We start from the raw sequence: 17,424 nt of genomic DNA, 5'->3' as shown, positions 1-17,424 counted from the left end.
TTTGATAAGAAGAAAACCGAATACCACTGACTTACACATATGTAAACAATTAAGTCAATTTAGTAGCTGAGCTAATCAGAACAGGCTGAGTAACATTACTTAACCAAACCCCAACGCATTTGTATCAAACACTTCTTCTATATTATAGTTCCAAGTGTAGAATATAAAGACATGTTTTGGTCGTATTGCATTTTGTTTAAACGCAATGGCTTACATGTAGAAATTATCCAATCAACGTTATGCAGCCGAAATAGCCACATGTGCTTCAAAATTGAACTCTAAACTTATTCCATGACAATCAATTGGTTGTAATCTATGGAAACCCGTCGATCTCCACATAGAAAATTACAAACTGAAAGTTAACCCTACACCGCAATATGTTTATATTCACCCCTCATCAAACTGACTCAAGCCAGTAGATGCGCAACACTGGCTTAGTTACAATATCTTTTTGTCACTCGTCCGAACGGTTGTTCCACTAAAACATATCTATTTTAAAATACAGGCTAACTCGAAACGAGACAAACAACATCAATAGCGCTATTGAAAAATAATAATGGGTCAAACAGACCCGTAATTCATTTTTCAAATTATCGCTGATCATTTCAATTCTGAATCGTGCACTTCCAACTTCAAACAAAATATATTTTTACCAAACAAGCGGTTTATAATCATGTAAGATTTGCACTTGTGCGCTTTGTTATCCGTCTCTTTTTAATTGTCCTCCTGGTAATGCTATCATGGATATGAAATCTTAAAACGTAATCATCAATGCTGCTCAAAATGATCTTTACATCATTCAATCGATTGAAGGCAGGCAAAACACATAAACACACTTGCACATGCTCATACAAACAATCACACGTACGCATACTCGCTTTCCTAACTAAACACGCATATATGTGTTGTTTGAGCGTACGAGGTTAAGCATTTGTGTTACAAGTTGATATTTAGTATTTGCTTGTGCTTTAAAATTTGTATTTTTAATATAATAGTTTGCATTGGTTTGCTTATCATCTTTCACTTATATATAATGGCAGTTAATTGTCCAGCTAGTACCATAACGACACGTCTTTATTGTTAAATAACACATACTTAAACACTTTAAACTTCCATCGTAATTCCGTTTTTGTTATTTTACTAATATTTAGTAGATTTGTTATATTGTTTTTATCACTGTACATGTATAAAGTGGCAGTAAATAATTTAACACCAAATTATATAGACTTTTACCACTAGCTATGCCATACAAAGTATTGTTTAATAGTAATTTATTCGGCTTCAGAAAAATTCTCAACAAAGGCCGCGACCGATCTAATTTCGGTTTTTCTGGGCAATACTGCTACACACGTTAGCAAGGCTCAAGATACACACGAAGTCACAACACAAAATAGCAGTATTAAAGGTATTATTACTATAATAGTATTGTTTTAATTATCGTTATTATTATTATTTTATTACTCTTACTATTTATTTCTATTTTTAAAAGTAGTTGTAGTAGAAGTTAGTATTAGAAGTAGTAGTAGTAGCAGTGGTAAAAGTAGTAGTAGTAGTAGTAGTAGTAGTAGTAGTAGTAGTAGTAGTAGTAGTAGTAGTAGTAGTAGTAGTAGTAGTAGTAGTAGTAGTAGTAGTAGTAGTAGTAGTAGTAGTAGTAGTAGTAGTAGTAGTAGTAGTAGTAGTAGTAGTAGTAGTAGTAGTAGTAGTAGTAGTAGTAGTAGTAGTAGTAGTAGTAGTAGTAGTAGTAGTAGTAGTAGTAGTAGTAGCAGTAGTAGAAGTAGTAATAGTAGTAGTAGTAGAAGTAGTAGTAGTATTAGTAGTAGTAGTAGTTGTAGTAGTAGTAGTAGCAGTAGTAGTAGTAGTAGTAGTAGTAGTAGTAGTAGTAGTAGTAGTAGTAGTAGTAGTAGTAGTAGTAGTAGTAGTAGTAGTAGAAGTAGTAGATAATTTAGATTCGTACACTACTGTTTCAGAAATCGACAGTTGGACGATCATCTGATTTGTGGACAAAAAACACATATATTGTTCGTAAACTTTAACTTGTTATCGCACGCCAAAGACGGAGGGATATCGTTTTTGCGTTGTCCGTCAATCCGTCCGTCTGTAAGTCCGTCCGTTCGTGGCGGAGGATATCAATTCAACGAATTTGCCTGTTTACGATTGCAATCAATGCAGTTTTTTTAAAGAACGTGGTATTGCTGTAAATATTACTTACATCAGAATTGCAAACATTAAGTGGGGATCTTAAGAACGCTCCCACAGTGGGGATCGAACCCGTGACCTCCCGATCGCTAGGCGGACACCATATCCACAACGCCACGGCGATCTTACAATCTTACAACACTTTTCGATCATTTATTGATATTATAAGTTGAATGTTACCGAGGAATAAATCAGTGAATGTTCATGTGCTTCTTTTCCTATCAAATATTTGGAACTACCTAATGCACCCTCGATACATTATTAGTTATGTGTATATCATATATATACTCTATAAATACATCTATCGAAATTTTGTGTTGCTGTTACATGTAGCTGGGTGGTCAACGGCTATCGAAATTACAAACAGAGAATCGTCGACGAAAGGGAATGCAAACTTCAATTTGATAGGTATTTTTTTATAATCAACGCATACTGTAGACAAAAAAGAATTTAGAACGTTTGTTTAAAGGACTAACTGACTGAAAACAAATAATTTTAAACTTAAGGAAAGATGAAACAGGATTTTTTACATGGAAATAAATAATCATAACAGTTGTTCGTTAAATTTGTTAAACCCCAAACTATGTTATCACTTTTTTTGCAAGTATCAAAAACGATACTTGTACTTGCGTGTGTGTGTTTTTATTCAGACAGTTTCCTTGGCAAATTCATAATCATCAGCTCCGCGGTCGTTTTGTTATTTCTTTCGGCTACGTTACTTATTTGCGTCTTCAGAAAATTCCAAAAACAAACAGGTACTATACCATTTAAAATATTCAAATTTGAACGATGATCGTTATGTATTCTTGCAATACTTTAGGTACACAACATTCTAACAACAAATTTAAATATTTTGTAACAAATTTCTTCCTATAAAGCATAGATATCCGCCAAATTTATGTAGATCAACCTCAAATTTGTTTCATACTTAATGTATTATATATGTATGGTTACGGTGTTAATTGTGCATAATGCGATTTCATTAATAGTTATTTAACACGATTTATATTTTGATAAATCACTGCATAGTGGCAGTTAGTCCGATGCTATCTGAAGACGTGAACAGATCCCGAACAGCCCCGAACGAATCGTTGTTTGAAGGCGTGACTGCAATGCAACACTCATCAGCGGGTCAAAGTGAACGCCTACCAATGATGGATATATACCCTTTGGCTGGCATATTCCCTTTATCAAACGGGGACACTATTGTAGAGCATACACTGGAGTCCGAGGCTAACCAGGTTGATGAGAATCATTACGAAACAATCCCAGATAGCCCGGATACTGATGAAAGTAAGTAGCCATGCACCATATAATAATAGACACGAGATGCCTTGAAAAAACAATCGATAGTCTGACCATGATAGCGTTTCGATTGTGTTAGAACTTATTTCTATTAAACAAATTACGCGAACCATTTGTGTTTTTCTAAAACAGTAATGAGACGTCATATGTTATCGCTTTTTATGGGCGATTTTTACATAATACTATCTTTTATTTTAGACGTGGACCGGGAATCCGAAACATATGCGTATGTATTAAATGAAAAGTGGAGGTATATTGAACTTAGCACTACTTTACATATTTGGGACACGTCCACATAGTTTACAACTACTCGTTCACAAGGTATACATATTAAACACAATAAAACCGGGAGGAACTTCAAATCAATTAATAAATTAGTGTATGTGACAACATATTTTATTTAACGTATTTGTTTTGGAAAAAAATGTATTTGTGTTGCTTACATTAAATCGTGTTATGTAACTTGGTTTATGCTGCTAATTTAATGTCTGTGTGCAGTACAATAGCACAGAGATTATTTTGTAAAATGCAACTAATCCCAGCTAGACGCGCATTCTCATATCCTCGGCTAGATTAAAGGAGCATGCCTATATCGCTACCATATAAGACATATATGCAATTATATTGTTATCAAGGCTTGCTTTATATGTCATATTTTATATTACCAAGATTCAACATTCTTACTTTTGCCCCACAGAAATGAGACGATTGGATATGAGAATTTGCTTCCGAAGAGACCTGATGAGAAAACTCCATACAGTTCGTTGGCAAACATCAAGAAATGAGCGATCCTCGAACTGCTTACCTGATGGCAGACTTAAATCTCATTACTCACCCAGTTATGTATTAGTGTATATATTGATGTGTCTGTTGCTTGAGCAGATTTACATAATTGAATATTTTGTTATATTCAGCTATCGTTATTTTACATATATCTATGGCATTAATTTTGAAAGACATACAGTATTCAATTGTAACATAATAATGTATTTGTTTTTGAACACGCGTTCATAATGTATATTGTGTATTCCGATTTTTTTAATTTTAAATTGTATGTATTGTTAACTAAAATATGCAGAGGAAATATATGTTTTTGCTTTCGGGATAATACCTTAAATTACTTATCTAAATAAAGTGAGCAACAATACGCTTGAACGGGTAAAAATGTGTGAATTATCATTTTTGGAACATGATGTAAATAAACCCATGCGCACTAAGGCCAACTGTCACACAAAATGGAAACGCAGATGTGTTCTTGTAAAGGAGTTGAACAGTGACATGACAGAGCTATATTTCACATTTATTTGAAATGAAAAATAACAGTTACTTGTCAGGCTAAAGAGAAAGATAAAGGGAATTTGTTTCCCAATTTTTTTCAAATATTCCATCACAAAGCATTAAACATGAATATATTTAAAACATGTTAAACGTATACTCTCAATACGTATCTAAAGCTAATTCGTTATCGTATTGATGTGTTTGCAAGTTACATTATAACTTCTCCGTTCTTTCGGTAGCGCATTAAGTTGTTTCATACTTCAAATACTTCAAATAAAAATATCTAAAACGTTGTTCTCTTTATTTTCAATTAAATCTGTATCTCGGTCGATTAACATATGAACGTTTAGCAAACCATACTAATACTTATTAAGTGAGCTGTTGAAATCAAAACCACACTGTTCAACCATGAACCTATCGGTTTTGGTATAACGTATCTTTCATGCTGAGTTTTTTAATATGTTTTGTGTATAAATTGCTAACATATTGCTTATTTTACATTACTAATAAATTATAACATACTCGCTGTTGGTACACATCGAACCCAGTGTTAAGAATCATACTTTTTTTGTTATTTGTAAAACTTGTGATATTGGTATCATCCCATTGTGAGTAATGCATTTTAATTTAAAACCTACTAATTGACTGATAAAGTAACGGTCTTGAACAGCTGTATCATACCCAAAGCTGGAGGTCTGACCTTTATTTATGACTTTATTGGTTTTGGGATGCAGGACTTGCATTAAACACATGCTACAAATCGCAAACCTTCCGTATAGCTATTTATTCAGGCTGATAAATAGTACAATTACAACCTACATAAACACATATGTGAGCACTGACCATTAAGTGTGACAGTGCCCTTTAAACAAAGGATACAAGTATTGCGCGCGGCGAAAACCTGACTCCCCATTTTGTGGCACGAGATGTAGATGTTAAATGTCAACGTTATTGTCCGAACAATCGGTTAAATGACTAAGTAGTAAGATCGAACTCTATGTATGACTTGAAATTGCGCTAGCGTCCGACACACGTACAAAATATGTTGTAAGTTATTTTAGAATCGCGCATGGATAAGTAAGTCATGCCTTATTCGTAGATGTATAATATTACACATACAAATCACGCACAGGCAATACAAGAAACAAAATATTAATTCAATTCAAATAAAGAAAAATATATGTTACCAAAATGCTAAGAATATGTGCATTTTGTCTAGTTAAAGCAATGTTAGACTTATCATAAATGGTCGACATACAGAAATAGGAATGAAGAAATGCTATGATTGATAAATTTTAAATGTTGCAGTTGCATGTTCAAGCACGCAAAGTTCTTAAAGTATTACAATCCCCACCGTCCAACATATTTAGAATTAGCTCTGCTGGAAAACGAATAGCATCCAAACGTATACAAATAATTTAAATATTGTCCAGACTAAACCAGATGGCAAAGAAAGACTGATTGTTCATTTTGAAACATAATTCAGAGGTAGACGCACTCATCGATATACACTATGAATACGCTGGCATTGCTAACTCGAAGGAGTTTTGAAATGAACGAACAAGAGATGCATTATTGCAAATTACAGTTGAAAGCTATGCAGTGGGACTTCCCAGTTTTTCACTATTGACAAGATTACAGATAGAAATTTGATCTGTGTATTAGGGTTTGAACATCAGCGTTTTTAAGTGGAAAGCATATGATATGATATGAACAGATATGATGCATGATGTTCCAAGAATAATAAAAGATTACGGAATTTCGACGGGTCATAATTTCTCACCCGGAGCAATTCATGTGGTACAACCATACCAAAACGGAGCTTGACATGCTACATCTCGAACACATATGCAAGCAAACAGAAAACAACGTAGTGCATAATGAGTTTGACTTTGTATAACATCAACCTTTTACATGTATGAAGAAGATGTGTTTATTGTACTTAAGTGAATGAGTTGATGCTTGGCTGAAAACGTGATAAAAGAATCTATTTAAGCCAACAAAACTACTGGAATGGACATGTAATGTTGAAAAAAAGCTTGCATCCCTCATGTGTAACCTACATAACCAGTGTATACACGTATCGAACTGCATTTGAGATGGTTAATTAAAATGAATATGTATTATTTACTGCTTTTGTAATATACATTTTAGGTTAATATTACTAGATGCGTGTGTGATATACGTTCACGTTATATATACTTATTTTTGTAATAAAAAGACAGTTTATGAAAAAACCATTAAACCCATTTACAAAACATTAAGATATATTTTCTATTGTGTTTGCTGATTGATTTCTACTTTGCGAAATGACATAATTATCATATCATAATCAGTAGAATTGTTTCCGTATACAAGGCTTTTTTTGTTTATATATGAACATCACATATATCCACATATCGTATTAATCGTGTTGCAATTACAACTATACTAAAGTGATAGTAATTATAAAATGTTGTTTTCCTTTGTTTAATATATTGCACTTTAAGATTAAAGTTAATTCATTTAAATATGTAACATGGAATATTTCACCCTTTGTGAACCTAGCCCTTTAAACACCACATAAAAATAATGCAATGGGCGGTCTCGTCGTTCTTACAATTGTGAGTGATATTTAAATTGCAAAATAATGCTTGATGCAGCGAACAAGTTAAAAAAAAACATTTTTGAAAACTTAATTTGCGTATTGGTTGTTTACTATAACATGTCAGAAAATATCGATCAACCATTGTCTGTTTTAACATATGAAAGTAAGCCGTTACTTCATTAAAGATAACCCTCTTAATATGGTGCAGTGTTCCTAACGGAAGTAATTGTCTATTGCGTCCGTGTGTTCAGTGTATCCTTACAATGAGTAACATATTCAGTATTGAGTAATCTGGAAACTAATGTTAACAAGAGTAGAGTCTGTTTTTTACAATACCATATATTACTAACCCAATGAAAACGTGCTCGTGAAAGAGTTTGAGTTTCCGGTAATAATGATCAATAAAGTTTTCTAAGTACGTTTAAATGTTCACTTGGTAACTGTCGTAATTTTATGGACAACAATGAAAACACATAATAGGTAAGTTAAATAATCAGCATTCAGCCAATTATACTCATTACAAAAGTCCAGTCATGCAATAAACTGATAGTATTGGAAGGTTTTATCCAAATATTCAATATTGATATTTCAATGATAGAATGCAATATATATATTTGTCAATACGACTATTTTCCATATATGGTCCTAATACAAGACATCATAGACAAATATTCTGATGAACAAAAGATTATAACTAAAACTCATATAATTAATTAATAATAGTTCTATCTTTATACAGCAATAGTATTTTGTCCTATTACTAGATGAAAATCGATAGTATAACAACGATCGTATAAACTCTAGCTTTATACTATCGCAATTTAAAGATCACACTCGGGTTTTTCCAAAAAAAGGAGAATCCGTTTTTGTCAACTACAGAAGAACAAAATAGTCAAAAATTCGATATTTGACAACTATTAATAGAATACAAGGCAGTCAACAATAGGATAAATAGAATATTATGTGAGTCTTGGATAAATATCAAGTTTATCATGCTCGGCTCGAACCATGGTAATGCTCGACAACTCTCGCGCTGCCATGGTTCTAAGCCTCGCATGATTAACTTGATCTTCATCCACAACTCACATAATATTCTCTATATGTTAATTAGCGTATTGTCATATAAAACACTCCGTGCAAGTATTTCAAACTCCATATTTACAAGAAAAAAACATAATGTATGATTTTGCATGTTTATATCTTATTTGATACGAGTTTAAAATATTTAGTAAATCGATTGCGTGTTTTGTTAGTTATCTGATGTAAGGAACCTACGCAAAGTTAACCGAATACATAACAAACAGGAAGCGGGCTGTTGGTTATACACCTATATCATATTCTGTTACCTCTACAATTTTCAGCAAACTACCGTAGACAAGCTTACATTAGTAAATGTATGTATAAGTTTTGTGTAATTATTAATGGCGGAAGACGAGGGAGTGTGGTGAAATAATTGTTTAAACTATACTCAAGGACTTTCCAAACATAATAAAGTACGTCAATATGGTTAAATGAAGTATAAGCAATAATTATATTTCAACGTAATAAGTTGCATCAGCCAAATTTACGTCTTTGCCAATTAAAGGATTATTTGTTTATGATATTTTGTATTTAATGTTACCATGTGATGTTTTTTTTATCATGGTTGGTGCTTTAACACTGATGCAAAGTTCATTGTGTCACTATAACACGACAACGATCTCTGAGTGGCCTATTAATATTTAAGCATGTTAAAACTGACATGAATAGTGCTTAATTATTAAGTATTCACGTTTGAGTCATATTCTCATTATGTAAGTTGTATCCTATTTATTTCCGCTCGATTATATTGTTCGCCTTAACCTTTTAGAGGTTCTCCCTGGGAACGACCAGCAATTGTTTCTTTTTTAAACTGTAGAGTGCTTTTCCGGGTGAAAGGCGGACGCCATATCCACTACACAAATGCGGCCTTAGATATCTTATAATTTCCTTTTATAGATAACATTACAGCTACAAATATAAGTATGGGCTCTTTGTGTGCGTTTCATGTGTTTTATAGGCGAACCATTATCAAGTATTGAATAATATTCTATAAGTACGTTTAATTCGGATAAAAAAGTTACTATATGAAGTCAGAATCTATTAACGGAATTTTCAATCATATTTGATTTGTTACTACCATCATTTTATGTGCTACTTCCTTCTGAGAATGAACATACATTTTTACGTTGGTCCATTTTTCCAAAGTATGCATCTTACGAGTGGCATGTTTTATGCCGTATCACACACCCTTCCATCCCTTGGTAAGACTGTTTATTTTGCTTAGTCCATGCAATTTTGTCTTCGCATAAAGGGAAACCGTAAAAATTATATAAAATTGTTTTCCTTTATCGGGCTGTTTGTAACAACTAAGATTCAGATCTCTTTTGTCAATGTTATGGTCAACCACTGAGGTCTAATGTTTCCAATTTTAATAATATATGTGCAGTGATTTTTTTGGTTCATTTTTGCGCCTATCCATAAACAAAATATATGCTACTGCTGCTGTTTCAAATATTGGTTATTTAGACTATGTCGCTGACATTTGAAGTGATTTAATTTCCTGTTTGCGATGTATGTGGTTCAAACTATTTATATAGATTATGTTAACTTAACTCTATATTGATATCAGTTTAAAACGTCCAGTTATAAGCATGATACGGAAACAGAAAAGTCTTGTTACGATTACCGCTTCTCGTATTACAATAAATCTTAAATATAGTGTATATTGGTGGCAGAAAATCGATAGGTATATAATAAATTATAACACATCGAAGGTTGTCTGTAAGTTTTGCGCACATACGTGTTATAATGTTTTCCCATTAGCAAACATAATAATGTCCCTGCATTATCCACTATCTAGAACATCTTGTATCTTCTCAAAGTGTAAAGTGTACACTAAGTATTTCAATACATGTCGTTTGCTGGGCGAAAAAAACAACGTTTAATCTAAAAAAACAATCGGCTCAATGGGAAATATAAATCGCATAAAGGGAATACACTGGGTAAACATACAGCTTCTGTTGCTGATAAAGGTTGGGATAAATGCTCGTTTTTGAAGGTAAGAAACGCACTACTTTGTTAACATTTCAGTCAAAGGTAATTTAGTTTTAACCTATGTTTTTAGCTCGACTGCATAGAAAGCCCTTAAGATTAGTTGAAACGCTCTCGAGTCCGTTTCGTGGGACTAGAACCAGTACTTGGTGTCTATGAAATCTAAAGAACGTTCATAGCATGAGGATCGAACCCGTGAACTCCCATCTGTGTTCAAATTGTCTGCATTTTTTCACGTTGTCTGTGTGCTGTGCGATGTTTCGCATATTATAAGTAATTAGAAGAAAAACGCTAAGCACAGCAATCTAACAGCATTGTGACATTAGCAAGGAAATTATTACTCATATTCATTTGAGCAATTTAGTTTTATTTCTGTTACGTGTATTATTTGTGGCACAAATATACATAAGTATTTATTTGCAAATTAAACACTTCATATCAACATGTACACAATTTTCAACGAAGCATTACACCCGTATAACATTAAACTCGGACTGAAACATTCCTCCCGTTTAATATTTTTCCAACTATAGGAATAATCGATAATTAATGCTAATATTTTAAAGGGACCTTTTCACGTTTTGGTAAGTTGACAAAGTTATAAAAAAACGATTTTCAGATTCGCAAATTTTCGTTGTAGTTATGATCTTTGTGAGAAAACAGTAAAACTGAACATTTACCATGCTCTAAAATATCCAGTATGTACGGAAGCGTAAATGGTACACCCCGATAATATGGTCATGCCGGATTAATTTATATTAACTAACTGTGAAATAACATGGTATGTCGACATAGTTTTGTAGCTTTTTCCCACCTAATTTTACTCGCCATAACGACATTAAGTTAAAGTCTCGACGTTTTTGTTTCCGGCTTTGCCCGAACAAATATTTGGTCGACATGATCTTAGTCGACAAATCAATATATTTTTTGGCGTCATGCTCTTGTGTACGGAAACGTATATGGTACACCCTGATACTGTGATTATGTCAACATTCTATGACGGCATGATATGAAAAAGGTGTCATGTCGTCAAAAAAAAAACTCATCGTGTAGACTTAAACTACGATGGCAAGTCATTTTCATAAGAGCATGACGCCTAAAATTATGTTGATTTGTCGGCATAAGATAAGTTGTCAAGACTTAAACAACCCGCCTGTTTGCATCAGAGCTTAAATCTCTGACGATATTTTAACCTTTAGCCGTCTTGTAAATTTAACTATTTCTGTGTTGTTTACTGTATGACGGCATATATATTGATGACTTGCAAGTAACATAATGTTGACATGGCGATATAACTAAAGGAGTCGATATAACTTTTGTGGACAAAGGGCGTTGTTTAAAAATTATGGAAGCGTATATGGTACCCAAATAATATGGTCATGCCGAATTAGTTTATATCGACTTACTGTGAAATAACATTTTAGTTCAGTTTTTATTGTGCTATATTGTTTTGTTTATTTTTGCTCATTTTTAGTTCAGTTTTTAACGCAAATGTTCTATTAAGCGTACTTCATTACTTTCAGTACGATTCATCCATACACTAGTGCTGTATGGCTTTTACATAGAAAGTGACACTTTTGTTCAGTTCTTTCAGATAAACCAACTTGAGGGACATTTTTTTTAAGTTTAAACATGATATGTCTGTTGTTAATCTTGATTTTGTTATCCCCCGCCATAGGCGGAGGGATATTGCTTTGGCGTTGTCCATCCGTCCGTCCTTCCGTCCGTCCGGCACTTTTGTATCCGGAGCCATACCTTGGAAGTGCTGTGGCGGAGTTTATTGAAACTTGGTATGAGTATATATATGGATAAGAGGATGATGCACGCCAAATGGCATTGTATGCCATCTGTTAAAAATGGAGTGATGGCGCTTTATATCTTGAAAAAAAATGCTTTTTAATATAAGCTTAGAGCTTTATCTCCATTAACACATGAGTCAGAGCCATGAAACTTGCCATAGTTGTTCTCAATCATCTGGGTGTGCTTCACATTCAACACCCATAATCATAGGGTCTAAGGTCAAGGTCACACATTGAGGTCAAAGGTCACAAATTTGATTCATTATTAAGTCATTCCTTTGATACGCATCAAGGGAATCTGTAATAACTGCATTTTATTGTCTGTAAACCCATCACAGGTACAAATGAGTTTAAAAAAAATAATTGAGAAAAGGCACAACCCTTCACTTACATGTATACCTTTTCTTTTAGTTCTACACCCATCCATAAACACAATTTATTTGGCATGGATATCAATTAAAAGAATTTGCTTGTTATCTTAATATTTGTATGTTAATGATATATTATTCTCCAAATGATGGAGGTCAATTCTTTTTATTTTTTGTTATGCCCCGAAGGAGGGCATATAGTGATCGGACTGTCCGTCATACTTTTTTGAAAAATGCTCATTACTTCTATGTCGCTTCAGATGTAACCTTAATATTTGGTATGCATGTGTATATGTACAAGGCCTTTCCATACGCACACACATTTTGACCCCTTTGACATTGACCTTGAACTAAGGGTCCGCGTTTGGGTTTTAAAATCTGCTTTAGGGTTTCAAAAAATGCTCATAACTTCTATGTCGCTTCAGATGTAATCTTCATATTTGGTAAGCATGTGTATATGGACAAGACCTTACCATACGCACACAATTTTTGACCCCTTTGACTTGACCTTGACCTTGAACTTAGGGTCCGCGTTTAGGTTTCAAAATCAGCGTTTAGGTTTCGAAAAATACTTATAACTTCTATCAAAGCATTTTTTGCGGGCATATGTCATCCTATGGAGACAGCTCTTCTTTATTCAACTTTAACCATTTCTATAATTCTTAAAACATTTGAATGAAAGTACAAAACACTGTTATTCATGTAAATGTTAATCATTCTGATTCGATGAGTTATTGCCCTTTGATTCCATAGGCACTATAAGGTATAACCTTTTAGGTTTCTGCACTCAGCAGCCACTAATTGAATTTGTATTAAAAATATAGAAGTACCAAGATGCGCATATGGTCACATATGTACATACATACATACATGCATGCATTCATACATACATACATGCATGCATGCATGCATACATACATACATACATACATACATACATACATACATACATACATGCATGCATGTATGTATGTATGAATGCATGCATGTACATGTATGTATTTATGTACATATGTGACCATATGCGCATCTTGGTACTTCTATATTTTTAATACATAAATACATACATACACACATACCTACACACACACACCTACACACACACCTACACACACACACACGTACACACACACACATACACACAAACACACACACACACACACAAACACACACACGCACGCACGGACGCACGCACACACGCACACACGCACGCACGCACACACACACACACGCACGCGCGCGCGCGCGCACACACACACACACACACACACACACACACACACACACACACACACACACAACACACACACACACACACACACACACACACACACACACACACACACACACACACACACACACACACACACACACACACACACACACACACACACCACACACACACACACACACACACACACACACACACACACACACACACACACACACACACACACACACACACACACACACACACACACACACACACACACAATTATGCACATTGTTCCAAACTTCATAATCCAATGTTAATATAAGGAATTATTGTTTTACATTACCCCAATCACTTCTGACCATTTCAGAAAGTGATATGTCCTTAACTTTGTTTTCATTTGTCTTACTTTTTCTGAATAAATACTGAAGTACAGTTTGAAACTCATTAGCTGTTATGTTGTTTTATAAATCATCTTTTTAAATTTGATATTTAGAATAAGATATTTATCATTTAAATCATCAGCTTCTATGCGAAGATTTGAAGGTCAACTTTTGTTAAATCTGAATAAAGTTTTTATTGAATCGTATATTAATGCTCACCATTATGTATCTGCTTGATACCTCACTGCTATTAAGATGTTTAGTTATCTCTAGTTGAAAATGTGCCTGTTTTGTGTGAGGAACTAATTTGCATAAAGCCGAATTAAATACCAAAACTAACCTACTTACATCGATGAAGCGAAGAAAAGAGCGTTTCAATTCTTATACATGCAATTACGATTATCATTCTGCATATGTTTTTAATGGTTTGGCACAATATAATTTAGGATTTATTCGTGCAAGAATTTAGTAGGCGCCCCTTTTACAATACGCAGTTTTGACTGTGTGCATGTTGCACATGGCATAATTAAACCAAGTTGCCCCACGCTCGATTTCCTCGTGCGCTTCGTGGAGGCAACTCGCTTCATTGAATATTAAAGCCCAGTTAAATGATATACTATAGCCAATCAGAATAATGTACACTAGTGAAACATAGGGCAATTGTAATTATGTAATAAACTGCAAGAAAAATAAAATGTTATTAAAGTCAATCGTTACTTAAATATTCGCCGTGCATTTTTGTCGTTTTACGATGATGACTGCACGTAGAATTGGCGATTAAATGCATTATTCGCTTTCAATAATCGAGTTGAGTATATATATATATATATATATATATATATATATATATTATATATATATATATATATATATATATTTATATATATATATATATATATATATATATATATATATATATATATATCTCTATATATCTATATATATATATATATATATTTATATATATATATATATATATAGGGTCATACCATAGACCGATCTAGTCAAAGGGTACGTGTATCACACTCATATAAAACTAACCGGCTCGTAAACAAATATTTCAAAAATATTTTGATAAGTAATGTGCGATGTGGACATAATATGGAAATAAAAGCAAACTACAACCTTACTAGCTTTGAAGACTGTTCATGTTTTGTTATTATTGACACACCTGAGTAGGTGATTTCGCTTTAGTGAAAATTTTGACGGACGACGAAGAAAGACCGATCACATTAACTAGCCCTAAAATTGATCTACAAATAACCTAATTTTGTGTCACATTTGAATAATTTTCCATTTCCTCAAAAACGAATTATTTGACCATTCAAAAAAATAAAAATCTAATTGCAGTATGAACATTTATTTCAAACATGTACTATATACACTGGAGTTTCAGGAACAGAAAATCAAGTAAGAAAAAACAAAATAAACATATCATATATTTGCGACAGTGTTAATATTAAATATAAGATTTACAATAGTCGTTTCGTTTAATATATTGAAGTTTGAAATAAAATGTTAATAAATCTTTTAAAAGAACCATATTTTAAAAGGAACATTCCACAATTTACAAGATTTCATAACTAAATGACCGCCATGTTTTCAAACAATTAGTTACGTTTCATTCATTCTTTTGCAATCTAACAATGAAATGAAGAACATTGTGAATCTGTTTTTGCCAAGTTTGCAATGTCTGTAAATGTGTACAACAATATGAGTGAATTTATTTTAGCAAACAAAAAAAACAACGTTTAACTACTTCAAGATCAATTCCAATAACAAGAATATAAATTTGTGTTGCTTATCGAAACATTGTAAATAAAACTCGAATCGAAACTTACTTGAACTAAACTAACTTAAAAATTAAATTTGCAAAATATAACCAATTTTTAAGCATACATCTGTGCATATGTAATTAGTAACCATCCAATATTTCAGTGAAGGCCAAGAACAAAGAAGTCGCACTTTCAATCGATTCAGGAACTGGCAGTTGCTCCCGCTGCATTTCACACACATGTTCTAGGACGGGTATGAAGTCATCTTTACACCCAAAGTATCTCTCTTGAATACGATCAATGGTTTCCAATTCGCAAGGAAGCCGAAATCTTAAACCCCGGGTTCCATACGCCTCAGGCTGGTAGTACATTACCATCGGTATCCCATTTGGTGCTTCCACATGTCTTTGCTGCTGAATCCGATGAGAATTCCATAGAGGGGTGAAAGATTTCAGATCACGTTGCATCAATGGTATAAAACAGAATCTCAAGCATTCTAAATGCACAGTAAAACTCAGTAAAACTGACTCTTAAATTTACCCAAAAACGTTCTATTCATTGATTGCCAGTGGATCTCCCAGTGGATCTCCCAGTCATGTAACTGTTCATTCCAGACATGTTATTTCTGTCATTAAACCTAGACACTATTTGCATAGCCCGTACCCGAACGTTTCCTGTCCCTGCATCGCCACGAACCAGACGTGGAACGCGACCAATCCGTTTCACAAAGTTAACAAAGACGCCCGCGATAATTCGAGGGTCATTATTCGAATAACATGCCTCCAGCCATAATATTCAACTGGAAAATCCATCAACCGCCCCGTGTATAGCAATTCCAAAAGGCTTTAGCTTATCATACCCATCAATGTGTATAGTAAAATTAGGACCTTTATTGGTATAGACTCTGCGTCGCAGGCGCTGTGCAGACCTGAGAGCAACATCCTCAGGATCAATTACCTTCAATACACACCTTGTTATTTCTTGGGTTACTTTGACATTTGTGATTGTGTTGACCAGTTTCCATATAGTTTTATAACCACATTCAGCCATCCCTCTTCTATATACTGAACGAATCGCTCGTATAACGTCTGGAAGAGGAGACGACGTGTTGCGTCTGTTGAGCCCTTTACCTATGCAGTATCCGTTTATGTTGACTCAAACTGAGAGCAGTGTTGTGTAGGAAAAGCAAGAATCCACATATATCCAGACGCGTATAGCCCTGTTTGTGATAACGCGAAATCCAAACATCCCTTCCTTGATTTGAAAGTACAGCTAACGATGAGTCAACATATATCAGTGCCACTAAGACACAAATCTGCAATATAAAAAAAAGTTGTGAGTCGTTAAACACACGTTTTGCATGTATTAGTTAAAGAGAAATATCTGAACGAATCAATCGAGATTTAAGCTCTCTAAATGCCCATAAAATCCAACGAACACATTAATAT

The 17,424-nt window shown here is 33.7% G+C and overlaps 1 protein-coding gene across 1 annotated transcript; it reads left to right on the top strand.

Annotated features, from left to right (window-relative positions):
- The first annotated feature begins 1,274 nt into the window (after window positions 1–1,274).
- Window positions 1,275–5,072, top strand: LOC127882358 (uncharacterized). The gene is made up of 6 exons (XM_052430949.1): window positions 1,275–1,405; window positions 2,530–2,604; window positions 2,847–2,951; window positions 3,226–3,489; window positions 3,700–3,727; window positions 4,199–5,072. The coding sequence occupies exons 4-6, from the start codon at window positions 3,240–3,242 to the stop codon at window positions 4,284–4,286; spliced, it is 366 nt and encodes a 121-aa protein (XP_052286909.1). The 5' UTR covers window positions 1,275–1,405; window positions 2,530–2,604; window positions 2,847–2,951; window positions 3,226–3,239; the 3' UTR covers window positions 4,287–5,072.
- The last annotated feature ends 12,352 nt before the right edge of the window (window positions 5,073–17,424 follow it).

This window comes from Dreissena polymorpha, chromosome 5 (assembly GCF_020536995.1).
Source record: "Dreissena polymorpha isolate Duluth1 chromosome 5, UMN_Dpol_1.0, whole genome shotgun sequence".
Classification (NCBI taxonomy): Eukaryota; Metazoa; Mollusca; class Bivalvia; order Myida; family Dreissenidae; genus Dreissena; species Dreissena polymorpha.
Note: the sequence above shows the minus strand (reverse complement) of the source record. Positions and strands in the feature narration are given on the sequence as shown.